Consider the following 26,448-nt stretch of genomic DNA (forward strand, 5'->3'; position numbering starts at 1 on the left):
CAGGGCTGCAGTTCGATGATCGATTTTGTAGTTGTATCGTCGGACCTGCGGCCACATGCCTTGGACACTCGGGTGAAGAGGGGGGCGGAGCTGTCAACTGATCACCACCTGGTGGTGAGTTGGTTCAGATGGTGGGGGAGGAAGCCGGTCAGATCTGGCACGCCCAAACGTGTTGTGAGGGTCTGCTGGGAAAGTCTGGCTGAGTCTCCTGTCAGAGCGAGCTTCAACTCCCACCTTCAGCAGAGCTTCGAACATGTCCAGAGTGAGACGGGGACATTGAGTCCGAATGGGCTGTGTTCCGTGCCTCTTTTGCTGAGGCGGCCGGCCGGAGCTGTGGCCGTAGGGTCGTAGGGTCGTTGGTGCCTGTCGTGGCGGTAATCCCAGGACTCGTTGGTGGACACCGGCAGTGAGGGATGCCGTCAAGCTGAAGAAGGAGTCCTATCGGGCCTTCTTGGCCTGTGGGACTCTGGAGGCAGCTGATGGGTACCGACGGGCTAAGCGGCATGCGGCTTCGGCTGTTGCCGAGGCAAAAACTCGGGCATGGGAGGAGTTTGGCAAGGCCATGGAGAAAGAGCTGGTGGACTCAGGGGTGGACTCCCCTATCTCTGGGGCTGAAGTCGCTGAGGTGGTCAAAAAGCTCCTTGGGGTGGATCATCCGGGGTGGATGAGATCCTTAAGGCTCTGGATGCTGTGGGGCTGTCCTGGCTGACACACCTCTGCAGCATTGCGTGGACATCGGGGGCAGTACCGCTGGATTGGCAGACTGGGGTGGTGGTCCCCCTTTTTAAGAAGGGGGACCGGAGGGTGTGTTCCAATTACAGGGGAATCACACTCCTCAGCCTCCCTGGTAAGGTCTATTCAGGGGTCCTGGAGAGGAGGGTCCGCCGGATTGTTGAATCCCGGATTGAGGAGGAGCAATGTGGTTTTCGTCCTGGTCGCGGAACAGCGGACCAGCTCTATACCCTCTTTGGGGCCCTGGAGGGAGCATGGGAGTTTGCCCAACCAGTCTACATGTGCTTTGTGGACCTGGAGAAGGCATTCGACCGTGTCCCCCCGGGGCTCCTGTGGGGGGTACTCCGGGAGTATTGGGTACCGGACCCCCTTGTACGAGCTGTCCGGTCCCTGTACGACAGGTGTCAGAGCTTGGTCCGCATTGCCGGTAGTAAGTCGGATTCGTTTCCGGTGAGGGTTGGACTCCGCCAAGGCTGCCCTTTATCACCGATTCTGTTCATAACTTATATGGACAGAATTTCTAGGCGCAGCCGAGGTGTTGAGGGGATCCGACTTGGTGGCCTCAGGATTGGGTCCCTGCTTTTTGCAAATGCCGTGGTCCTGTTGGCTTCATCTGGTTGTGATCTCCAGCTCTCGCTTGAGCGATTCGTGGCCGAGTGTGAAGGGGCTGAGAATCAGCACCTCCAAATCTGAGACCATGGTCCTCAGCCGGAATAGGGTTGATTGCCCTCTCCGGGTCGGGAGTGAGGTCCTGCCTCAAGTGGAGGAGTTTAAATATCTCGGGGTCTTGTTCACGAGTGAGGGAAGGATGGAGCGCGAGATCGACAGATGGATCGGTACGGCGTCTGCAGTAATGCGAACTCTGCGCCGGTCTGTCGTGGTGAAGAAGGAGCTGAGCCAGAAGGCGAAGCTCTCGATTTACCAGTCGATCTACATTCCTACCCACACCTATGGTCATGAGCTGTGGGTCGTGACCGAAAGAACGAGATCTCGTATACAGCCGGCTGAAATGGGTTTCCTCCGCAGGGTGGCCGGGCTCTCCCTTAGAGATAGGGCGAGGAGCTCGGTCATCTGGGAGGGGCTCAGAGTAGAGCCGCTGCTCCTCCGCATTGAGAGGAACCAGTTGAGGTGGCTCGGGCATCTGGTCAGGATGCCTCCTGGATGCCTCCCTGGTGAGGTGTTCCAGGCACGTCCCTCTGGGAGGAGACCCCGGGGAAGACCCAGGACACGCTGGAGGGATTATATCTCTCGGCTGGCCTGGGAACGCCTCGGGATCCCCCCTGCAGAGTTGGCAAATGTGGCTGGGGAGAGGGAAGTCTGGGCTTCCCTGCTTAGGCTGCTGCCCCCGCGACCCGACCCCGGATAAGCGGCAGAAGATGAAAATGAAGATGAAGATAAAGACCAGGACCACTATCAAGACCAGGACCACAACCAAGACCAGCACCACTACCAAAAACAGGACCACTACCAAAACCAGAACGAATTCCAGGATCAAGACCACCACCAAGACCACTACCAAGACCAGCATCACTACCAAAATCAGCACCACTACCAAGACCAGGACCAATTCCAAGATCAAGATCACCACCAAGACCAGCATCACTGCCAAAATCAGCACCACTACCAAGACCAGAACCCCCACCAAGACCAGCATCACTACCAAAATCAGCCCCACTACCAAGACCAGAACCCCCACCAAGACTAGCATCACTACCAACACCACTACCAAGACTTAGACCAGCACAACTACCAAAATCTGAACCACTTCAAAGAACAGGACCACTATCAAGACCAGGATCACCACCAAGAGGAATCTACCAAGACCAGTATCACTACCAAGACCAGGACCACTACCCTGACCACTTCTAAGACCAGCATCACCACCAAAATCTGCACCACTACCAAGACCAGCACCACTACCAAAATCTGCCCCACTTCCAAGAACAGGACCACTACCAAAACCAGCACCACTACCAAGACCAGGATCACTACCAAGACCAGAACCACTACCAAGAATAGCATCACTACCAACACCACTACCAAGACCTAGACCAGCACAACTACCAAAATCTGAACCACTTCAAAGAACAGGACCACTATCAAGATCAGGATCACTACCAAGAGGAATCTACCAAGACCAGTATCACTACCAAGACCAGGACCACTACCCTGACCACTTCTAAGACCAGCATCACCTCCAAAATCTGCACCACTACCAAGACCAGCACCTCTACCAAAATCTGCCCCACTTCCAAGAACAGGACCACTACCAAAACCAGCACCACTACCAAGACCAGGATCACTACCAAGACCAGAACCACTACCAAGAATGGCATCACTACCAACACCACTACCAAGACTTAGACCAGCACAACTACCAAAATCTGAACCACTTCAAAGAACAGGACCACTATCAAGATCAGGATCACTACCAAGAGGAATCTACCAAGACCAGTATCACTACCAAGACCAGGACCACTACCCTGACCACTTCTAAGACCAGCATCACCTCCAAAATCTGCACCACTACCAAGACCAGCACCTCTACCAAAATCTGCACCACTACCAAGACCAGGATCACTTCCAAGACCAGGATCACTACAAAGACCACTATCATTACCAAAATCAGGACCACTACCTACACCAGCACCACTACCAAGACCACAACCAAAATCTGCCCCACTTCCAAGAACAGGACCACTACCAAGACCAGCACCACTACCAAAATCATCACCACTACCAAGATCAAGACCACTATCAAAATTTGCACCACTTCCAAGACCAGGATCACTACAAAGACCAGGACCACTACAAAGACCAGGACCACTACTGAGAATGAGCTCACTTCCTAGACAAGACCAGGACTAGCATAAAGACAAAATCACACCAAAGCATCATGATTGGGTGTTTGTTTTGGTCCTCTGTCAGGGGCACCAGTGTATGGCTTAGACCAGACCACCATTCTGGCAACAAGCCCTGCTGGAGCTGAGAAGGCGTGACGGGTCGCATGACACATGGATACCAACTCAACTGGAGCTGCGGTCAGTGTCACCATTCAGGTCTGAGAGAAACTCAGATCCAGTTTGATGGTAGAAATCCAAATGTGATGGTTTAAATCTAATCAGAACAAAGTATTTATGGAAGCGAATAAATGGCCTGAACAGCCAGAAAAGTCATGTTAGCTGCTTCCTGGTGTTAAACCGCGTTTAGAGACGTCCGCCACCACTTTACCATGAATATTTTCATCTGCAAACAAGCTGCTTCTGTGTGCAGCCTGGTGGGAAAGTGTTTCTGCTACTGGAGTTTAATGACGGAAGTCCTCGAAGAGTCTGACGAGGCTGGACTGGAAGTAAGAACCACCAGTCTGGAGGAGAAAATGTCGCCACAGTTTGAGCTGAAAAAGTCTCTATAAGGCCGAAAGTGTCACGTTTAGGCTCAGCTCTGGTCTCTGCTAATGCTGAGAGGCAGGAGCTCGTCCTCCCATGGTATAATAACACTGGATGTGATGTGCGGTACAAAGCCGGTCTGACATGCTGCAGGCGGCTGAAATGATGCAACACCTACCTCATGTGGAGAATCCTCTGCTTTCTTCAGACTTCTGTTTAGGAGACAAAGCAGATGGTTTGATCCGGTCGGTTGGCGATTCTCTAAAACTCTGATCCGATTCAGCCAATTTCTTGTGTGTGAAGACCTTCACTTTGGTTACCTGTTGTGTTTAAGCTTAGTGCAGAATAAAGAGAATATCAAACATGGTTTCTAAACATTTTCATTACCTGCATGATGGCGGTTCCTGGTTCTGACTTCTGCTGGAGGATTTCTTTGTGGATCCATGTTCTGCACAGACATTGGTTCTCTGCAGATCACAATGTTCCACCCAACATCTGCCACCTGATTAGCATTTAAAATCCATTCTCACCTTTATCCACCAGTATCAGCACCAGTCATGTGACAGGTAGACTGGTGGAGGAAGCCAAGGTTTAAGGAAAATAATAGATGAGCTAACAGGAAGGAAAAAGATGCACAGACTCACTACTACTAGACAATACTGGACCAACTGTGATGATCTAATAGAAAAGAAACTGGCGAAAAGACCTAACAACTGGGTGAAGCTGATTAAACCAGGTGTGTTGATGAACAGGAACCAACGCAAACATAAAACTCTACAAAATAAAAATAAATAAATTTTTAAAAAAACAGATAACAAGACAGAAACATAGCAGCAACAAAACCAACGAAAGCAGGACCCACAGAAAATCACAAACACACAGTTAACATAAAAAGTAAATAAATCTGAGTTTATTTCTCTTTTTAAGACCAGATGGAGTCGTAGATGGATCACATTTACAACCAGGCAGAACCTTTAAGGATGCTTCTGTAGATTAAACATAGATAGATAGATAGATAGATAGATAGATAGATAGATAGATAGATAGATAGATAGATAGATAGATAGATAGATAGATAGATAGATAGATAGATAGATAGATAGATAAGATAGTCTCTATCTGCAGCTGCTACTCTGTCCTGCCAGGGTGTTATGGAGGGGATGTTTTATATGATCTAAAATACCCTGAAGTTTTCTCCTCATCCTCTGCTCCACCACAGCTCTGACAGGATCCAGACTTCTGCCGAGGACAGAACCAGCCTTCCTGACCAGTTTGACCAGACGTTTGCAGTCCTTGTTTGTAATGCTGCTCCCCCAGCAGATACCAGTGTAAAACATCACACCAGTGATGACGGTGTGATGGAACATCTGCAGCAGGTCACTGCAGACATCAGAGGATCTGAGCCGCCTGAGGAAGACTAGGCGACTCTGTCCCGTCCTGTACCATTCCAAACTCTGGTCCAGAACCACCTCCAGGTACCTGTAAGGTCTTCACATTCTCTGTTTCCTCTCCACCATCACACTGGCTTTCTGTGTGACGTAGATCTCCTGAAATCCTCCACAAGCTCTCTGGTCTTGGGAGTGTTCAGGAGAAGGCAGTTCTTGTTATGGACATGTGGGTACACACTGGCTTTCTGTGTGACGTAGATCTCCTGAAATCCTCCACAAGCTCTCTGGTCTTGGGAGTGTTCAGGAGAAGGCAGTTCTTGTTATGGACATGTGGGTACACACTGGCTTTCTGTGTGACGTAGATCTCCTGAAATCCTCCACAAGCTCTCTGGTCTTGGGAGTGTTCAGGAGAAGGCAGTTCTTGTTATGGACATGTGGATAGTTTCCTGCGAAATGAGCAGACATGCCAACAGTCTGGACTAGAGTCCAGAACTAAAAACGTGTTTTCAGTTTATGAATGAACTGTTTTTACTTAGAAAGCGTAAATCTTGATAGATTTCAGTCAGGCTTTGGACCTCATGGCAGACCTGAAACAGCTCTGGTCAAAGTCAAAATGACATTTATCTGAATGCTGATCCTAGTTCTGTATCAGTATTTATTGTGATTTTTGCTGTTTGTTGCTGCCTTTTACTACGTTAATGCTTCCTTTGCACCATCTCTAATGTTATTTTAAAACACTTTGAATTGTTCTGTACATGAAATGTGACGTATAAATAAATTTGCTTAACATTTATACTGCAGGTTTACTATCAGCCCAAATTGGGAATTTTGCCCAGATAAACCACATCTGATGTTTTAGCTCCATCTCAGTACTTCCTACAGCGTCTGTAAACACAGTGAGCTGCATGTGACGTTGTGTCTTCTTCTGCACTTCAGGGCTGTTAACATTATGTCTGGTGGCGTCACATTTAAACTGCAGTGTGAGGCTGGGGTCTGTCTGCATGATGATGAAGAGGATGATGTTAGAGGTGAAAATGAAGAAACATCAGGAATAACTCGCTGGAAGCAGACAAAGAGACACAACATTGTCAGCACAGACTGCAGCTACTCTGCATGTGCAACACTGCATTCAGAGACCTAACAAGGAGCTGGTGGTTGCATGCATGAGGTAACACTTTTTCCTTTTTTTATTTCTCCATGGTGAGCAGGTGGAAGCTGCTGGAAGGAACTCACAACACAGAGCTCTGCAGGTAATAATCTGCACAGCAAAACAAACCTTTCAGAGAGAAAGCAGCGACGCTGGGAGCAGCCGAATAAACCCATGCCATAAAGAACCCACTGAGACGTAAAACCAGCTGGATTCTGGAGGAAAACAGAGGAACATTAATCAGGATATGTGAATTTCTGAGGTTTTTTGGGATAAAGTGCTCAGATTAGACCTGACATGCGGGAGAACGGACCAGGATGTTTTATATGTTTTGAGGAGAAAACTAAATCTTTTTCTCTGGTAAAATGAAGATTTTCTGAACTGATTCTCGTCATCCAGTCAAATCTTAGGTTTTATTTTCATAAGAGAACTACTTTTGTCTCGTCTGAACAGCTTGAGTGTCAGTGCAGTCAGACTGAAGTGAAGAGGAATGACGATGTTCAGCTGGATGAAATATTTCTGCACCCAGGAGTGAAAAAATGGCGTGCCTTGGCAATCCAAGGCGTGCTTTCATGATGTTTTCAGCTGATTCTGAGCACACCACATGAATGTGGAGCTAAAATGGAGACTCACACCAGTTTTTCCACCTTCTATTGTGCAGTTTTGGTGAGATTTTGCATGAATTGATGCTCAGTTTGCTGTTTTTAGCTGACCGGAGTGGCAGCGTTCTGCGGCGTTCTGGATACTTTCTCTTCTTCATCCCATTCTCTGTGTGAATCCCAGTAAACACGCAGAACTTCAATCTCCTTTCTTCCTCATTCCAACGATGCTCAGCTTGAACTTCACCAAGTCGTCCTCACCATGTCTACATGCTGCCATCTGATTGGCTGGTTATGACCTGTTTGACCTGCTTTCTTCAGTAAATCCATCTTACTGTGGCCACTGCTCAGGTTATTCTGAGTTATTCAGGTTATTCTGAGTTGTTTCACTCACTTTGGAAGGTTACTTAGAAAACTAGCCTTTACAACGTCACGTCTAATCCCACATGATCCAATTTATAGACCAGGAGTGCCCGAGTCTGGTCCTGGAGATCTACGATCCTGCAGCATTTAGACGCCACTCTTCTCCAACACACCAGTATTCCCTCCTCTGCACATCATTCAGCTCTGCAGACGCCTAACAACCACACGTTCATACGATTCAAGTGTGTTGGAAAAGAGCCGCATCTAAAACCTGCAAGATCGTAGGTCTCCAGGACCAGGACACCCCTGATCTAGACTGTCAGGCTTCCAGTCGTGTTTGTTTTTGTGGTGAAAGCAGTGTTTACTAGAGAGCAATAAACTCCTGTAATCTAAATGTGATGATTAGTTTCATAACGTCTCTAAAACTTTCCTCATTACCTTCTTTTCTACAAGCTGAAGATATAACTAACTCATCTACAGTCATTATTATAATTCACTAGATAGTAAGTTGTATCCCTGGAGGCCGGGGAAGTGGATATGATCAGGCATGATCAGTCTCTGAGGTGCAACATGCTAGCAGAGTGCTAACCAGCCCCTGGAGGGAGATGCTAACAGTTGGTCAGTATGACGAACCCCTCGTTGTCTGAGTAGACGTTAGAGTCTCCCAGCATGTCACGGATCAGTAGAAGCTAGATGTAAAGCTAATCTGAGAAGGGGAACCCGTGTGGAGACGCGTGATGTGGTAACAACAGACACCAGACGGTGCAGCAGACGTAACTTAACAGTTTTATTTGTGAAAAACTACAAGCAAAATTCATAAATAGACATTTTTATCTGCAGCGGCGGAGAAACGACGGATCAGCGTGTAAGCGCAAAAGTCGTGCACATGCCAGAAACATGTAGATCAACATCTCAATCTAGACAAGGAGCTGAAAATGCTGCGTACATTTCCACATCAGGAACATCATGGGACCATTTCACAGGAGGAAACACATCAGCCAGGAGGAAACAACAAAAACGGCATTAAATAAAGATGGTTCTGTCCCTACTTTTTATTTATCTTTTCCTTTTTTTAAAAGCGATAATAGCATGGTACAAGACATTGTTATAGGAAAAAATGAGTCTGGGTCATACACTTCACTGGAGTTCATGTTTCAGAGTAAACAGGAAGCTTAAATTTTATACGTAGTCCAAAACAAAGAAAGATAAAATATGTAACCATGTTTACACAGTAAATTCAGGTTACTGGTCGCACACAAGAACAGAACTGCTTGTGTGGAAGGAAACTAAAGACGTCGTCGTCCACAATGTTTAAAAGCAACACTGATGGCTGATCGATAAGTTACTCACGGCTGAATGATCGATCAGCGTTGGGATGGAAGGTGATTACAGGTAAGGCAGGTGAGAAACGGGAGGCAGACAGAATCCTTTGACTCAACAAGCTCCTCGTCTTCACCTTTACTTTCCAGCAGGTTCCGTGTGGATATTTACATGTTATAGAACACGTTAACCAGCTCAGACCTCCAGGACCCAAAAACACACCACAGGTACGAGACTGTCCCAGTCTGACCCGGAGCCTCGTATAAGAGATTGTCCCAGTCCAGCAGAGTGGTGGTTTTCCTGCTGGTTTTTCTCCACCAGGCTACTGGTTTTCCTCCACTCGGCTCGCAGTAGGACGGCAGAGGTGAGAGGACAATAAGAAGACCATCTCCATGGATTATATTAGTCTTTATTTAAACTGTTATTCATCTCACACATTAGATAATTGCATTTCAAATTGTTATTCATCTATCAGGTCATTATGAAATTCCTTTGGTCCTTCAATAAATAAAACTAAGATATCATATACACATTTATTCTTTATACAATTTCATACAGTTAAAAGGAAGTGATGTTGGTTTACTATCAGCTACGGTGAAAGTAAAACCCTTTACATCAGCCTCGCTGTTAGAAAATCCATCTGGATCTCATTAAGTACTGGAATATTCCTTTCGCCTTCAGTGACAGGAGTCTTAAATTAAAACAAATAAAAACAACAAGTCAGCTGAGTTGTGGATGTTTGAACTGGTTCCCGTGTAAAGAGGGTGAAGATTCATCTGCAGCTCCATCTGGTTTCACCGAGCAGAGCTGCATCCTTCAGTCGCAACGCCAACAAGAACAGAAACTGGCTCAGAGTTCAGCCGCAAAACTCTGGCGTGGAATGCAGAGAATATCGACAGCGTTTAGTGTTTTACACAACAGCCCACAATGTACAGTTCAGATCCGCCAGCGAAACCACGCCCACATGACAAGCAGGAGGACTTCTCCGCCTGGAGAAGGACCCCCTCCAGGAGGAGGACCTGCAGCAGGAGGACCTGGAGGACCTCCACAGTGTTCAGGATGAGACAGTGTTGTTGAGAATTGGATTCATCAGCACTTTGTCACATTGAGTGAACGAGCAGTTCCAGATCTGCAAACCGCTTCACAGTGTATCTAGCACCAGTGTGTGTGTGTGTGTGTGTGTGTGTGTGTTAGCCGAACAGTATCCATGTAATAAAACAGTGAAACGATCAATCAGCAACGATTAATCAGCAGAGCTACACAGCAAAGCTTGAACATAAAGGAGAATATCAAAGTATACAGGTGCAACAGGTAATAAATAAGGTAATTATAGTTATTAATGATGGTTATTGAGCCCAGCGGAGAAGAATTCTTTACAAAAACAGAACCAACAGAAAGCCGACTTGCCTCACGTCCACGTACGAATATAAAACAATACATACAAGTGTCAGGAGGGGTCCTCCTCCAGTCCAGCTCTCCTCGCCTGCGCTGTGAACGGACCACCAGGGAAGTCCCCCCTGCAGGGAGATGGTGTCCTTGAACGCAGCACTGTGTAGGGTGTCCGTGTCCCTGAACGCAGCATCGTACTGTTCCTCTCAGCCAGAAAGCTCCTCTCAGCATCCAGAGGACATCATGGGATGGAGGTGGGGTAGCCATGGGAACGGTGACATCTCTCCCCCCGACGGGATCCACATAGTGTCCAGAAACATTTGGGGAGGGGTAGTGGATTGGGATGGGGACGTGTGGGAGTGGGGAGGGGGCGGGGATGGGGGTCTCAGAATGACTCGTCGTGCCCCACAGAGAGATCCCCTTTGGGGGTGGAGGCGCGCGACGAGCCCTTGTCCATGCTCTCCGAGCCGGAGCTCTGGTGCTGCTGTTCGGAGCCGACGCTGGACGTGATGGTGGATGAGGACGTGGATGAGGAGCGGGTCTTCTCCTTAAAGTCCGTTATGATCACCGTCACGTTCCCCACGGTGATGGCCAACTGCTGGGCGGTGCTCCGGTCGATGTTCTTCAGCTTGGGCCTGAGCGCAGAAACCAAAAAGCACATCAGCAACCGAAATACCACCGACTGGATGGTCAAAACCCTGGCCCAGGTTCAGACCCAGATCCCAGCCCAAACAGAACCAGACCCCGCTCCTCTAAATAATGGGGGGGTCTGTTAGGAGAAGGGGTGCGTCGGTAGTGACTGAAAACATGCGAGTCGCCTGAGACACACATCTCAAACACACACTGTGGAGGCCATTTCTGTGTTTTTCTTTTCTTTTATGAGAAATGGAAGTTAAATTATTTTTGATTTATATTTTAGTATATTAGGTTATATTACACAGATAAGTTTGTTTTTAGCTTTTTGATGAGTTTGAGAACAGTGAGGGCAGACAGGTCATTTATGTCACGTCTGGGGGTGGTGTGTGTTTTTTTTGTTGGAAATCAGTGTCAGATGGTGTGAGACAGGTTGAAATGATTTTTTGACTACTTTCAGGCGTTTTGTTGGTTTTTTGTTGAATGGAACCAATATATGACGATCCACCTTTATTCTTTTTTTTTTTTTTTAAAGAAAAATAAATTAATTGTGATTTTATAAATCCTTTCCTTTTTTTTTTTATTTGGATCTCTGGAAATGCGTAGAAAAATCAGACAGTCCACCGCCTTTAAAAGAAACGTGGAAAAGGCTGGAACACACACCTGTCAAGTATCCCGTTTTGGTCGGGAAACTCCCGTTTTTTAACCGTCTTTGCCATAAATCTCCCAGGTTATGATACGGGGAGACAATAAACCGACATGGGGAGACAATCCCCCCCCCCCATTTCTGCGAAGAATAAACATGTGACAACCACATAACTTCCATTAACCCAAACACACACAGCTACAACCCAACCCACCACCCTCGCCGACAACCAATTGGAGGAACCAGTAGCAGAGACTTCCTCTTTCGCCTCGCTTTGAGTCTCATATTTTATGTTGGAAAAGTGCTTCACGAATAAAGATTGATTGATTGATTTCTCTTTTGCCAAAGAACTTCCCTGACTTTAAGACCCAGAACTGGACAGGTATGCTCACGCTGCTCAAAGCTTTACCTGGAAATGTGAGAGTTCTTGTTGGTCTTGCCAGCTGATTTTCCAGACTGTATGCTCTGTTTGTCGCTGGGTGGACTCTGGTGAATGTCTGTTTTGGGTCTGAAGGAGAAGACAAACAATGAGGTGGTCTCAGGGAGGTGGGGGGGTAAGACATGATGCGGGGGATACCTGCACCCACCTGGTCTTTTTGCTGCTGGGCTTCTTCGTTACAGCCGGGCTGATGTCCTTCTCTCTGTCGGGTTTGTCTTTAACAGGCTGCTCCTTGTCACTCTTCACCTTCTCGGGGGCGTCCCCGTCTGGTCTCACTTGATCTGGACGCTCTCCCTCCGGGCGCCCCTCTCCGCCGGCTCGTTCTCCTTCCACCTCCAGACGCTCCCTGTCCGTGCGCTCGCTCCTCTCCCTCCGCTCCTTCTTGGCCGGGGGAGGCATCGGGTACTGCTGAGCCACCTGCTGGGCGACCAGCTGGGAGTTTATCCTGGGTTTCCTGTGAGGAGAGTTGAGACAGACATGGATTAGTTAATTAGTCGTGTGGGAGAACGGCGAGCTGCCATACGTCCACACCATCCTGCAGCAGACCGACGGAGCAGCGGCGTTCGGGTACAACACCTCGCCGGTTGACCCAGTTCTCGGTGCGGCCGCCTCCCATGGCGGCAGCTTCCGGGCGCTGCAGCTCTGTTTTAGGACTGATCTTATTACCTTGTGGCTGTAATAAAATAAATGCACAACATCACAGGGTGGAACAGTTGCAACATGCCGCTTCGCTCCTCTAATCTGATTACTGTGTGGCTTGTCCCATTTATCAGAGGCTGATTCAGTCAGACGCGGCGATGCTCTCCAGCAGCCGCGGAGCCTTTCGCCTCATTAAACATGATCACAACCCTCCAGTTGGAGCCACTGACCATCTGCAGGTCTGCCTCAGAAGCTGAGGCAAAATACTCACATCTGACACCTGTAAACATAATGGACAGCAGCTGGAAACATCTGGGGAAGGATGACGCCAGGCGTCCTCGCCCTGCCGCGTCAGACATGATGAGTAAACCAGTTTTTACACCAGCATGGACACAAACAGCTTCGCCAACAAATGCTCGAGCAATGCCACAAAGAGGCTGAAACCGCCGTCTGAAACCATCCTGCGTGTTTGGCAGAGGCAGATGCTTCAGCCCAGACTGGTTCGGGAGATCTGCTGGTCTGAGCCGACCCTAAACCAGACCAACCAGCTGCAAAGCGTCAACAGATGAAGAGATTCCAGTGGCGTAGTCCGGGGCTGTCAGACAGCTGCTCGGTGGTTAACCGCAAGGTTTCACTTTAACAGCGTCATGCAGCACAACTTCCTGTTCCTGATTAGAGAAACACGTCTAATCTTACTGCACATACATGTACGTTTCTACATGCGTGTAGAAACGACTCTGACGTCACATGTATGAAGATATAAATACATGATCATGCTTTAGACATACAATCCAGTGTCACCTGGAGACATTAAGAGTTACGGCTGCTGGAGGGGAATACTGATGAGGATCTGCTTGTTAATCACGGATCAGCTGCAGGCGCTCCTTCGAATCCTTTGGTCAGCAACTCGCTGGGCCCAGGTTAGCAACTTGCCAGCCTCGGGTCATCTACCATTCAGCAACAAACTGGTCTAACAGGTCAGCTGCCCATTAGTGACTCCTTGGCCTCCGGTCAGCCGCCTTTTAGTGACTCGCTGGCCTCCGGTCAGCCGCCTTTTAGTGACTCGCTGGCCTCCGGTCAGCCGCCTTTTAGTGACTCGCTGGCCCCGGGTCAGCTGCCTTTTAGTGACTCGCTGGCCTCCGGTCAGCTGCCTTTTAGTGACTCGCTGGCCTCCGGTCAGCCGCCTTTTAGTGACTCGCTGGCCTCGGGTCAGCCGCCTTTTAGTGACTCGCTGGCCTCCGGTCAGCTGCCTTTTAGTGACTCGCTGGCCTCCGGTCAGCTGCCTTTTAGTGACTCGCTGGCCTCCGGTCAGCCGCCTTTTAGTGACTCGCTGGCCTCCGGTCAGCCGCCTTTTAGTGACTCGCTGGCCCCGGGTCAGCTGCCTTTTAGTGACTCGCTGGCCTCCGGTCAGCTGCCTTTTAGTGACTCGCTGGCCTCCGGTCAGCCGCCTTTTAGTGACTCGCTGGCCTCCGGTCAGCCGCCTTTTAGTGACTCGCTGGCCTCCGGTCAGCCGCCTTTTAGTGACTCGCTGGCCCCGGGTCAGCTGCCTTTTAGTGACTCGCTGGCCTCCGGTCAGCCGCCTTTTAGTGACTCGCTGGCCCCGGGTCAGCTGCCTTTTAGTGACTCGCTGGCCTCGGGTCAGCTGCCTTTTAGTGACTCGCTGGCCTCCGGTCAGCCGCCTTTTAGTGACTCGCTGGCCCCGGGTCAGCCGCCTTTTAGTGACTCGCTGGCCTCGGGTCAGCCGCCTTTTAGTGACTCGGTAGCTTCGGGTCAGCCGCCTTTTAGTGACTCGGTAGCTTCGGGTCAGCCGCCTTTTAGTGACTCGCTGGCCTCGGGTCAGCCGCCTTTTAGTGACTCGCTGGCCTCGGGTCAGCCGCCTTTTAGTGACTCGCTGGCCTCGGGTCAGCCGCCTTTTAGTGACTCCTTGGCCTCCGGTCAGCCGCCTTTTAGTGACTCGCTGGCCTCCGGTCAGCCGCCTTTTAGTGACTCGCTGGCCCCGGGTCAGCTGCCTTTTAGTGACTCGCTGGCCCCGGGTCAGCTGCCTTTTAGTGACTCGCTGGCCCCGGGTCAGCTGCCTTTTAGTGACTCGCTGGCCCCGGGTCAGCTGCCTTTTAGTGACTCGCTGGCCCCGGGTCAGCTGCCTTTTAGTGACTCGCTGGCCCCGGGTCAGCTGCCTTTTAGTGACTCACTGGCCTCAGGTAAGCTGAGTTTTAGTGACTCGTTGGCCTCCGTTCAGCCACCATTCGGCAACTTGCTGGTAACAAGTGAGACACTCTTTAGGTGGAAGTTAGTGCTTCCATGTCTGTCTTTGCAAACCCAAACTTCTTTCCAATAAACAGACCCAGATTCTATTTGTACTTTAGTTCCTCACCAGCCCTCCTCCTGGTACCCTGCTCAGCTTTAATCAATGATGGTGAATAACTGATCAACTTCATAATAATCTGTGTAATGTTGATAAATCATATAATACAGATATGATACCACAAGTCTGCTCCCCGCCTCCTTATTAGAGCTCATGTTGAAATGTTTGAGTGATATTTAAATACAGTCACAGAAACACTCATTTCTGGTCATTTCTACTACTATTTACCTACCATCCTCACAAAACCAACTCCCAACTCAGCTCCATCACCAACATTGGCTTTATTCCAGCCACAAAGGGACCACTATTTTTCTGTATTATGCTCACTTCTTGATTTTTGTTCATCTTAGAAAAAAGTAAAGCGACAGTAGAAGGTAGATAAGTGAACTTTAGCAGTCTTGCAGGTGTTTAAATACAGGTATGTCCAGGTGGAAACACCATTTGACCTCTGAGGTAACGCACTGGAAATACGTCAACGATAAAGATGTGTCAACAACCTATTCACTGACTTTAATGACTGACATCTCTATTGGCCAATCAAAACGCAGATAATAAAGAATGTGCTCCCATATTCACCACAGACACACCAGTGTTGTTCCAGAACAAAGCTTGTTTATGGTAGGAAGAGTGCACAAGCTGAACCTTCATGATTCATGTCAAACAAACAGAGTCACAGGAGACTTGTCAGGAGAATACTTAGAGCTGGAATAAAACGTGTGATTTTGGCTTCTAGCTCCCAGTTTCTGTTCCCCAGTAACAAGACAGGCACCTTGTTTGTGTGGAGAAATAATCAGACAGTGATGTTCTCATGTTTTCCGTTTGGATTGGATCTGTGTTTGGTTTGGACGGCGATGCCAGCCTAAGAGGGCCAGAGTCGGCCGGAGTCGGTTGGACTCGGCCAGAGTCTGCCAGACTCGGCCAGAGCCAGCCTAAGTGGGCCAGAATCGTCCAGAGTCAGCTAGATTCAGCCAGAGTCGTCCAGAGTCGGCTACAGCCAGCCAGAGTCGGCTACAGCCAGCCAGAGTCGTCCAGAGTCGTCCACAACCAGCCAGAGCCGACCAGAGTTGGCCACAGCCAGCCAGAGTCAGCCTAAGCCGGCCAAAGCTAGCTAGAGTCGGCCTAAGCCGGCCACAGCTAGCTAGAGTCGGCCACAACCGGCCAGAGCCGGCCAGAGTCAGTTACAACCAGCCAGAGCCGGCCAGAGTCAGTTACAACCAGCCAGAGCCGGCCAGAGTCAGCTACAACCAGCCAGAGCCGGCCAGAGTCAGTTACAACCAGCCAGAGCCGGCCAGAGTCAGCTACAACCAGCCAGAGCCGGCCAGAGTCAGCTACAACCGGCCAGAGTCAGCTACAACCAGCCAGAGCCGGCCAGAGTCAGCTACAACCAGCCAGAGCCGGCCAGAGTCAGCTACAACCAGCCAGAGCCGGCCAGAGTCAGCTACAACCAGCCAGAGCCGGCCAGAGTCAGCTACAACCAGCCAGAGCCGGCCAGAGTCAGCTACAACCAGCCAGAGCCGGCCAGAGTCAGCTACAACCAGCCAAAGCCGGCCAGAGTCAGCTACAACCAGCCAAAGCCGGCCAGAGCCGGCTGTCAGCTTGACCTGGTCTGAGTTGAATGTGCCAGAGTCAGGATCAACTGATCTGAGTTTGCCTGAGTCGGTCAGAGGTGCTCTGAATTGGCCAGAGTTGGCCAGAGTCAACCAGACTCGGCCAGTCAGAAGCGGAGCTGGACCTGTTTTAGGAGGAACTCTTTCCGCAGAGTGAAAACAGCGAGCTGAAGTGCTTGTAGAGAGTAATGAGTGTGAATGAGCGATGTGGAGTGGGACATGAAGAGACGAAGGAAACCCTCATTAACAGCTCTTTCATTTGAAGTGTCGTGTGGAGGACAAGCAATTATTTCCCGCCAGGCAGAGTGAAAGGAGAGGCCGCTGACTGAAGAGCAAAGACTCAGCCAACAGACCACGTTCTCCAAACAGAAACAAACTACAGTCCACACTCGTGATTTCAACCAGAACCTTTTTACAGACCTAGAAAACAAGCTACTCACAGGACACACAAAGACAGAGGATAGATCTAAACACAACCTACAAACAAAAACACAACAACCATTAAAACACGAATAAAATTCCAGTGTTTCCTCTGGACCAGGGATCATGAGCTCTAGGATGAGAATCCTGCAGGTTTTAGACGTTTCCCTGCTCCAACCCAATTCAGACAATGAGTCTTTCAGAGACAGGTGCTGCTGGAGAAGCATTTTATATGAACAAAGTGTGTTGCAGCAGGAAACATCTGAAACCTGCAGAATACTGGCTCCAGAGGGGATCTCTGCACTCGGGAGTTTGGCCGTCACCAGGCATGATATGAGGAAGAGAGGTTCAACATGCCACCATTATGTGTTTATAGCAAAGTAATTACTTCTGTTCTGATCTGGTGCTCAGACTGCAGCAGGTCAGAGACGTTGCATTCAATGCTCTAAAGGTTAAATTCCAGATTTTATCATGTATGCATGATAACTAAGTTAAGATCCCAGTAGTACTAAACCACTGGTTGATGTCTGAGAAACAGCATGTATTGCAGATAGTTTGTGGAACTCAGTGGGCTTCACAGTAGGGGCAGGAAAATCAAATTTAAAAGAAAAAAAAAAAAAAAAAAAGAAAAGAAAAGAAAATTCAGGATTTTTTTGCTTCCCAATTTAATATCGATTTTTTTTTTTTTCAAATAAATAAAAATAATCCATTCCAAAATTTGTCATTTTTATTGATCTCTTTACTTGTCTTCTTGGGCATTAAAGCAGCAGAATGATGGTCAGGCTACTGTGTTGTTTTTCCCAATTTAAATCAAGAAAAATGACGAGCAAAAAAAAAAAGTTTTATACTTTTTTTTTTTAAAATCTACAAAAATCAGCAATATCAAGGAATTGTGAGAATCACAATTTAAATCGAATCATCACCAAAAAAAACAGAATCAAATCGCGACAAAAGCATTTCGCCACTGCCCTACCTAAGAGAGTGGGAAAGTTACATATATATATGATCAACATGGGGAGACATTACTGTCATGATCTGCCTCAGAGGAAGCAGAAAGAAAATATAGAGTTTACTTTAGTTTATTTAGGATCCCCATTAGCTGTAGCAAGCTACAGCTATTTTTCCTGGGGTCCAGCAATTACACAATTATAACATTGATAAGGAGAGGAATGAAACTCCAGGTCCAGGTGAGGAAGTACTGACAGGAAGCAGGAACACACAAAGCATAAGTGTGTGTGCAGACAGATTGACAGAGGATAGCTCCTAAAGAGCTGCCCCAGGCTATAAGCTGCCTTCAATCACTCTCACCGCCCAGAGGCATTAGACACGTCCCTTCAGCGGCACCTTCCAGTCAGGATGCTGACGGCTTAATATCACTTCCTCTACCTCCCACATTGCAGCCACATACGTCCGAATGTCCGCTGCCAGATGAACTTACAGCTGAGTGCATTTAAATCACCAATAATTCTGCTGTTCAACTCACAGCAACACGCGTGTGCTGATGTGTGGTGAGACCGCACACGCTTCTCGCTGCTTTCTTCTGTTCTTTTATCGCTGGGCTTTCTATCACTGGCAGGTCGCCGAAGCCTGAAGTTCACTAGTTTATAACGACTTCCTGTCTTTACCAGGGACTCACATATAAATACACTTCTAAATACTTGTCAATGAAGCCTCTGAGTTTGTCTTGCTACATTCAGGGTGTTCACAGCTGCTTCTCTGCCAGCGAATAAACACACAATAAGGCACAACAAGGAGAGAAGAAGATCTGAGGAAGATGAGGAGGAAGATCTGCATGTGCATCAGTTATCACCCGTCATCGACCACTAGTGAGCAGGCTGTCCTGAAGAAGATCTGCGGGGAAAACATTCGTCTATGTCCACTAGGAGTGGGAAAATCAAATCTAAAAATCAGAAATTGGGATTTTTTTTTCTTCACAATTTTAAAACAGATTTTTTTTTGTTAAAACGAATCTTCTTTTTTCTTTTTTTTTTTTTTTTCCTTTTTCAAATAAATGAAATTAATCCTCTATAAAATGTTTGTCATTTTTATTGTTTTTATTGATCTTTTTACTTGTCTTCTTGGGCATCATAGCAGCAGAATGATGATCTGGCTGCTGTGTTGTTTTTTCCTCATTGAAATGAATAAAAATGACGAACAAAAAACAAGTTTTATACATTTTTTTCTTTTGTGTTAAATTGACAAAAATCAGTAATATTTAATTTAAATTGAATCAGCACCTAAAAAATGGGAATCGAATCGGGACAAAAGCATATCGTCACAGCCCTGATCTCCACATTGGAAAAAAGACTACGTCTGATGCAGCATCGTTGTCCCGTCTCTTCTCTGAAATCTCTCCAGACAGTGAAAGTCTGGCTGATTCTTGTCTTATGTGTTGCTGTTTCTTTTCCTTGTCTTCAGATAATCACCTGACAGGTTTCATCATCAAAACAAGTAGAGAAACATTTATAGAGGTAAGAAAGACCCCTACTTTCTGAAAAACATATTCCTACTGAGCTGGTATAAGTTTCATACGTCCACCAAGGAAAAGGTGGGATTTAGGTAGAAATAAAACTGATTTCATACAACTCTGACTCCGCCAGGTTTGGAACAGGGTCCTGCATGCCTGAGGCGACGCAGCTCGATCACAGCTTTCATGTTCCAGACAAGGTGAACAACCTCCAGAAACAAGATGGAGGAAATCTGACCCAAGGAGGTCAAAGTCTCTGGCGACCGATGAGGCCGGGACACAATCTGGTTCATTCTGGACGAGTTTCGCAGGAGCTTTCAGTCGTTTAGATGGAAACATCTAGAGATATACGAATAAATTCAATCCATTCCTGTCCTTCAGTCTCATGTTGAGGAAAATTCACATGAAAGATTTTCTTCCCTGATCGATGAAGGGAAGAGTTTGTTCACTGGGTACTGAGCCCCGCTGCAGACCCACTCCCCCCCCCCAGCGCGTTTCTCTCATTCACCTGTTAAAAGACGGCTGATCTGAACCAGCTGGATAACACGTTGCTATGGTAACGCCCCGTAACGGAGGGATATTACAGTGTTTAACTCGCTGAACTATGTATAGGAAAACAACGCAGCCAGTTGTCACTGACAATGGTATAAACTATGTTTAGGTGAACTTCCACAACCTACTGCAGTTATTCTACATTGACCTGCAGCCGGAGCCGACTGAGACTGGCCGCCTGGGAGTGCTTTAGGACGGGAGAGGCTCCCGCTGCTCCTTCCTTACAGTAACTGCAGAACAATATGTGCCTTCAAGTCAGTCGCCAAAACACCAGAAAAGTCTCGAATAACTCCAGTAAAAGCTGCTAGATTTGCCGCTTTTGATAATAAAAGTCTCCAGATTTAGCAAGAAAGTCGCTAAGTTGGCAACAGTGTCTGAATGAAAGCAAAGCGGCTGTGGGAGGAGTTTACAGCACAGCACTGCAACGCCAGAGACGCTCGATTAGCAGCTGAAGACAGCAGGAGAGGAAACTGCAAAGAGAAAAATAATCACACCCTTTTATTTTTATGATCGTTGAAAACCCAGATCGTAACTGAGATTAAAATCCGATTAATCGCCCAGACCTAGTACAGAACAGAACAGCCTGTCTCTGGTCTACATTTTAATGGTCTTGCTGTAGACTCCACCCTCCTCCCCCGTGGGAGGAGCCATCTTTCTCTACATTTCTCTGTTTTGTGAGATTAGCTTAGTATTTAATCAGTACCACAACTGCTAAACCCCATGAAGTAATTAAGAACTTTTAATCCCGTAATTAACACGTGAAGATTAGGGGCGACCCACTCCTGCTCAGGACTTCAGTGCAGATGCTGATAATGCAGTTTTCTCTGGGGGGGGGGGGGGGGGGGGCTGCTGTCAGCGCAGGGGGTGGGCGAGGAAGTGTGGATGTAAATTGAGCACCGGCGTGTCCCTCTTATGTAATTCCATTATCCCAGACAATCTGCCGTAATGTGACAGCGGTAGAATTCAGGGATTATAATGACTCTATTCCATCACTGTGAAAGACAGACGAACACACACACACCGACACACACAAACACCCCAACACACACACACACACACACAAAGCTGCACATTGCAATTATTTCTCAATAATGTCTCAGTGTGCACACGCACATGCACACAAACAGCTTGATGTTAAACACTTAACAGTCTCATTCGGCTCATTTTACATGTTCTAAAGCCAATCTACAGGTTTTCCATGTGCTTTAATCCAGCAGCGCCCCCCCTCGTCAGAATGACAACCACCCCTCTCACACGATGACATATAAACACAGCATCCTGTAGAATATTACTGTGTTTAGACTCTTCAGGGACAGTTTTATACAGGCAACTTACATACAGGCTTAATAAACATCAGTAACCCTAAAATCAGCTGATGTATCTAAACATGAACTCCGTTTACCCCCCCTTTAATCCGTTTGTGGTTGCAGCGAGAAATGTTCAACCCAACTTTATTTATAAATACTTATAAAGACAACAACACCTGGAAAAAAGTTCTGATCACAAAACATAAACCGACTAAAGCCAGAAAAAACGTGCTAAAAGGGTTGGATAATAAAACCAGTAGGAGTAATAAGGCTCAAGTTGATCGCTACCAGATGAACTAACAATCCAACTTTATCCAACAAAACCACAAAGTGCTGCATGGCGAAGAAAATAAATCATGGCTTTAACGAAATACATAAATCAATCCAAGCAGCAGCCAATAAACTCCCAGTAAAATGTGACCAACATGTATCATGTATGACGAGACAGCGGCCTGGTGGACGGAGGTCATGCATGTGCTCGTCTTGCATTGGTCCAAGATGACGTCATTCACATTATTTTACAACAAAAAAAATCACATGTTTTTTTATTTGTTTTATATGTTTAAAGAAATAAAAAATTGAGCAGAAAGCTGAATCTGGTGGGGAAAAAATTAAATATCAGTCTTGATCGAAGTGGTCAAACCCGATCTAACTCTATCAGAAACTATAGGGCCCTATCAGACTCAATCAGACCTTATCAGGCACTACCGGCCTCGATCCGGCTCTATCGGACCCTACTGAAACCTATCAGGCCTTGTTGAACCATATCAAACTCTGTTAGACCCTATCGGACCCCATCAGACTCTACTGGACCCGGTAAAATAACTGTGATTTCAGTTCTGACTCCTCACAGCCTGTCCTGGAAGAGGGTCAGACAGCGTCGCGCAGAGATCCGGTTGATACGGTGAACATTTCAACACAACATGCTCTCTGGTCCGTCTCCGCTTCCCACCGAGGCTGCTTGAAGATCCGATGGAGATCCGGATCATCGTTTGGATCCAGAACATCATGGTTTCATGTTGACGAATCAGAAAAGGAGGCTAGACAGGATTTTCACCAGTCTGGGATTGATCACCAGGCGCACCGGGGGAGCAGGGCGTCTGCCAGCATGCCGATGCCACAGCTGGAATTCGGCTCCCGTTAAACATGCGTCCCTTTCATTAGCATAAATCAGAGCTGCATAAGTTTGAGTTAACTAGCGACTGCTGGCAGGGAGGAGGTGTGATAACCGGCTCTGCGGAGTAAAAGCTACTATCTGCTAATAACCGAGCATCATGTCATCAACGCCTGCAGAGACAGCTGCTGGTTTACGGTCTGGAACGGGGTGGAAACATAAACCTGATCCTGAACTTCAATAAAAACAGGCTGACAGCGAGAACGCACGCTCTTCCATCGGACTGTTTCCGAGGTAAATGAACACGGTGCATCTCTGTTCCCCTCCTCACAATCACAGGAACTTTTCAGGAAAGATTTAACACAACAAAAACATAAGCTGCCCTACCGAACGGTAAATACTGGAGTTAGGACCAATCACGAGGATCTCTCAAACAGTCAACACGTGCACGGAAGATGAAAGCAGCGAAACAAACGTCTTCAAGTGAGAATGATTTGGCTAAAAGCATCTTGCTTAACTGGAGCACATCAAACAGCGAGGGAAAGACGGCTAATTACTTCTCATTAGAATAAGAGGCAGCTTCACAACACAAGTGCATTATTCAAAGGTTAATTCAGATCAAACGGGACTGCGAGACAAACACCCCACTCATGTCATGTTCCTGCATAAAGAGAGAAAAAGAGGCAACTGGGTTGTTGCCAGAGAGGTGGGGAGGGAAGCTACAGCGAGCTTCCTGCTTTCACACAGCCAACAGCATCAGCTGTGGTCTTCTAGCTGCTGGGAACGGATCGTAGAGGAGGCGGGGGGAGCAGACGAGACGGAGCTCGGTCTAAAGCAGAGTTAGCCGGTTCGCCTGCACTGTAGGTGTCAGACAGACACTTACTGTAAAACCATAGACCCGTCTGAGCGAAGCGACTCGTCAACAAAGCCACAGATGACTCATGTTTCTCATCACGCAACTGATGATGTGAGCTAACAAGCCCACGCCGTAGCAGAGCAAAACGTCACGGGAAACATCCCCGAACAGAGAACGTTGGTCAGACCACGTCAACCTGGAAGGGAATCCCGTCACGTTGAGGAGTGACTTAACCTGACGTCTCTTACCGACATCAAGACGTTTACTCCGAATGAAGCTGAAGGGAAATTCCAGAGCAAACAGCTGACTTCACCTTCATCTGAACACATCTGAGAGCAAGCGGGGAAGTCACAACGGCGCTCTGGGAATCAAACTCTTCACAGATCGCTAGAAAAATAAAGACAGAACACCTGCGATCCAACAGGTGGCTCAAATCCACTCTCATGCATTCATCTTGTTTCACTCAGGGAGGAAACAAAAAACAAAAAAAAGCACCATGGTGTTGCTGCACAGGCATGATGAGGTACTGTTCCTCTTCCTCTCCCAACAAATCCCCACCACGATCTCAGGCTACAGCAAGCAACCAGCCTACCTGGAGGCAGAGACGCCATGGGAGGGGGGAACTCAGGAATATTCTAAGGGCCCCACGACTTTATAGGGGCCCAAAGAGATGTACAAACTATATAAGAAAATCATTAAACTGTCATTAAAAATAATATATACTTTTTTAAAAGGGTCTAATAAAATATAGCAGTAATATAAACTGATAAACTATTTATATTAAAATAACCTAGTTAGATGTACAGTTGTGCTCATATTTATTCATACCCTTTTATTAAGAAGGAAAAAAACAGCTGCTTGTAAAATAAGAGGAAATTGACTAAAGTAATAATAAATAAAAATTTTGTGAAAATCATGACATTATTTTTCGAAATCTGGTTCAAAAGATTTTTTCTTTTTTTTACATATTACATCACTCATAAACTAATATTTAGTAGAAGAATCCTTTAATGTTTCCGCTCCAGTCAGGTGTTTTCTGTTCCTCTCAGTCAGACTTCTGCACCTGTTGACAGGTATTTTGTCCCACTGTTCAACAGAAAAGTGCTCTAATTTTTCCAGCACCAATTTGTTTTTTGTTTTTTTTCTTTCTTCAACTCAATTAAATGAAAAAACAGTGTCTTATATTACTAAATTATATTTTTGCAAATTTTTAGTTATTGTTCCTTTTTTAAGTCTCCAGTTATTTGAGCGACTGTTGTAAATTCAGCCTTTTCTTTAATGAAAGGGGTTGAATACATATCAGCACAACTGTATGCACTGTGATTTAACCCTTTATAGGACACTCAATGAAATCCCTTCAAATTAGAAATGTTAACCTAAAATTGTCCTTCTGGTATGAACCAAGACCTCCATTCTGTTGTTACATTAACAAAAAAAAGTTTCATGTTGAATATGAAAGGAAACAAAGTGATCAAAAATAGTCACTTGCCCCATAAAGGGTTAAACACAGCCCTAGATCTTTATTATCATATCAAACTTTATTTCTATACAAAGCACTTTTTGTGCTTAAAAAACAATACAAAGTGCTTCACATAATTAAACAGTTTAGAAATAGATAAAACACACACACATATACATCCACAGTCCCCTTACACCAACCCTCACCCATGCCCTATTAGCCCCTATAACAGTTAACATGTAATATAACAGTTATTCCCCTGAAAAGCTTTTTTTTTGTCAGCTTGAAGCAAAAACAACATCTAAAATTTGCAGGCCAGTGGTGGGGAGGTCTATGCCATTGTCTTTCATAGGGCCCAAAATTTCTGCCTGGAGGTATGCACACCTACAGAGGTGGATATTTACACCATTCTCCATCAACAAGTCCCCATCAAAGTTGTCATTCCCATAAAGTGCAGCGCAATGCTGCTGCAGCCGGAAAGGAGGGAGGAAGAGGGGGGGGGGGGGGGTGTTAGAGAGGCTCAGACACAGACAGAGAGCTGGGCTACGTTACCTTGTGGATGTGCCCTTCCTCACATCGCAGATGCTGCACTTGAACGCCTCAGCTGTGTTCCTGAAGGTGCAGACGCTACAGTCCCAGAAGCCTTCATCCGCGCTCTGCTTCGCTTGTCTTTTCGGCCTGAACATTATTTTTAAAAATAAAACAACATTAAGGTCAAGTTTACACATCCCACCGTCACATTTCATCACTCAACAACACAACACGCGGAACCTGCTGCATTACACACGCGCTGCGTAAAGCTGCACAAAGCTCGGAGGGGTTGTCATCAGCACCGGGTCCGGGTTTCAGGGGAAAATCCGGTCCCAGCGGGGTGGACGCGGCTGTCCACGCCGTCTGGTCGGATCTCCTGCTAGGCTAGCAGGAGGGAAGCGTCGCTAAGACAAAACGCTGGCATCGAGGCTTCGCAGCTCGGCTGCAGACACCCAGACAGCACCACGTCCGTCTGGACACCGAACCGCCGAAAGGGCTTCGTCCAGACGGAGGGACGTTACCGGGAGGAGCAGGCGGAAAAAAATCTCTTTGTCTGTGAAGGGACTGGGTTGTAGGAGTGAAAAGCCGCCATAGTGACTGCACTGCTCTAGCTAGCTGTGGCACACGCACTGAAAACGGGAGGAACGATCCGGACTCAGACAAACGCGTCCGAATCTCGGTCCCAACACGCACCGAGCCGCTTCCCGTCGACCGCGGGAGGGGGGCACGTTACCTGGTAGGGCTCTTCTTGTCGCCCATGGTGACAAATAATCCTGGAAATGGAGAAGAAAAGGGGGGCCTCCTTTTAATTGTGACAGAGTAGTAGATCCAGATAGAGCCGCTGCTGAAGCTGCTGGCAGACAGGCTCCACTCAGCGCTGGCTCGAGGCACGGCACCGCGACCGCACGGCACCACGTGACCCGCGGCTGGCCAATCAGCGCGCGGATCGGTTTAAAAGTCTGGCTGGGTGTTTAGTCGGGGTGGGAAAATCGAATCGAAACATCGAAAATCGGGATTTTTTTGCTTCACAATTTTAAAATAATTTTTTTGTTTGGAAAAAAAAAGTTTTTTTTAATAAACAAAAATGATCCA

The 26,448-nt window shown here is 47.2% G+C and overlaps 1 protein-coding gene across 1 annotated transcript; it reads right to left on the minus strand.

Moving 5' to 3' along the window:
• Window positions 1–8,465: 8,465 nt before the first annotated feature.
• On the minus strand, window positions 8,466–26,195 carry rybpb (RING1 and YY1 binding protein b). Its single transcript, XM_079241838.1, has 5 exons — window positions 26,090–26,195; window positions 25,378–25,503; window positions 12,191–12,496; window positions 12,013–12,111; window positions 8,466–10,959 (listed from the first exon to the last, which is right to left on the minus strand). The coding sequence occupies exons 1-5, from the start codon at window positions 26,113–26,115 to the stop codon at window positions 10,710–10,712; spliced, it is 807 nt and encodes a 268-aa protein (XP_079097964.1). The 5' UTR covers window positions 26,116–26,195; the 3' UTR covers window positions 8,466–10,709.
• Between the last annotated feature and the right edge of the window lie 253 nt (window positions 26,196–26,448).

The sequence above is a fragment of the Telmatherina bonti genome (genome assembly GCF_933228915.1).
Source record: "Telmatherina bonti genome assembly, chromosome: 6".
Classification (NCBI taxonomy): Eukaryota; Metazoa; Chordata; class Actinopteri; order Atheriniformes; family Telmatherinidae; genus Telmatherina; species Telmatherina bonti.

Coding starts and splice junctions, on each gene's coding strand:
- rybpb (XM_079241838.1), bottom strand. CDS start 26,115: ATGGGCGACAAGAAGAGCCCTACCAG. Junction 25,504..26,089: donor GACAAGAAGAGCCCTACCAG/GTAACGTGCCCC, acceptor AATAATGTTCAG/GCCGAAAAGACAAGCGAAGC. Junction 10,960..12,012: donor AAGAACTCTCACATTTCCAG/GTAAAGCTTTGA, acceptor TTCTGCGCTCAG/GCCCAAGCTGAAGAACATCG.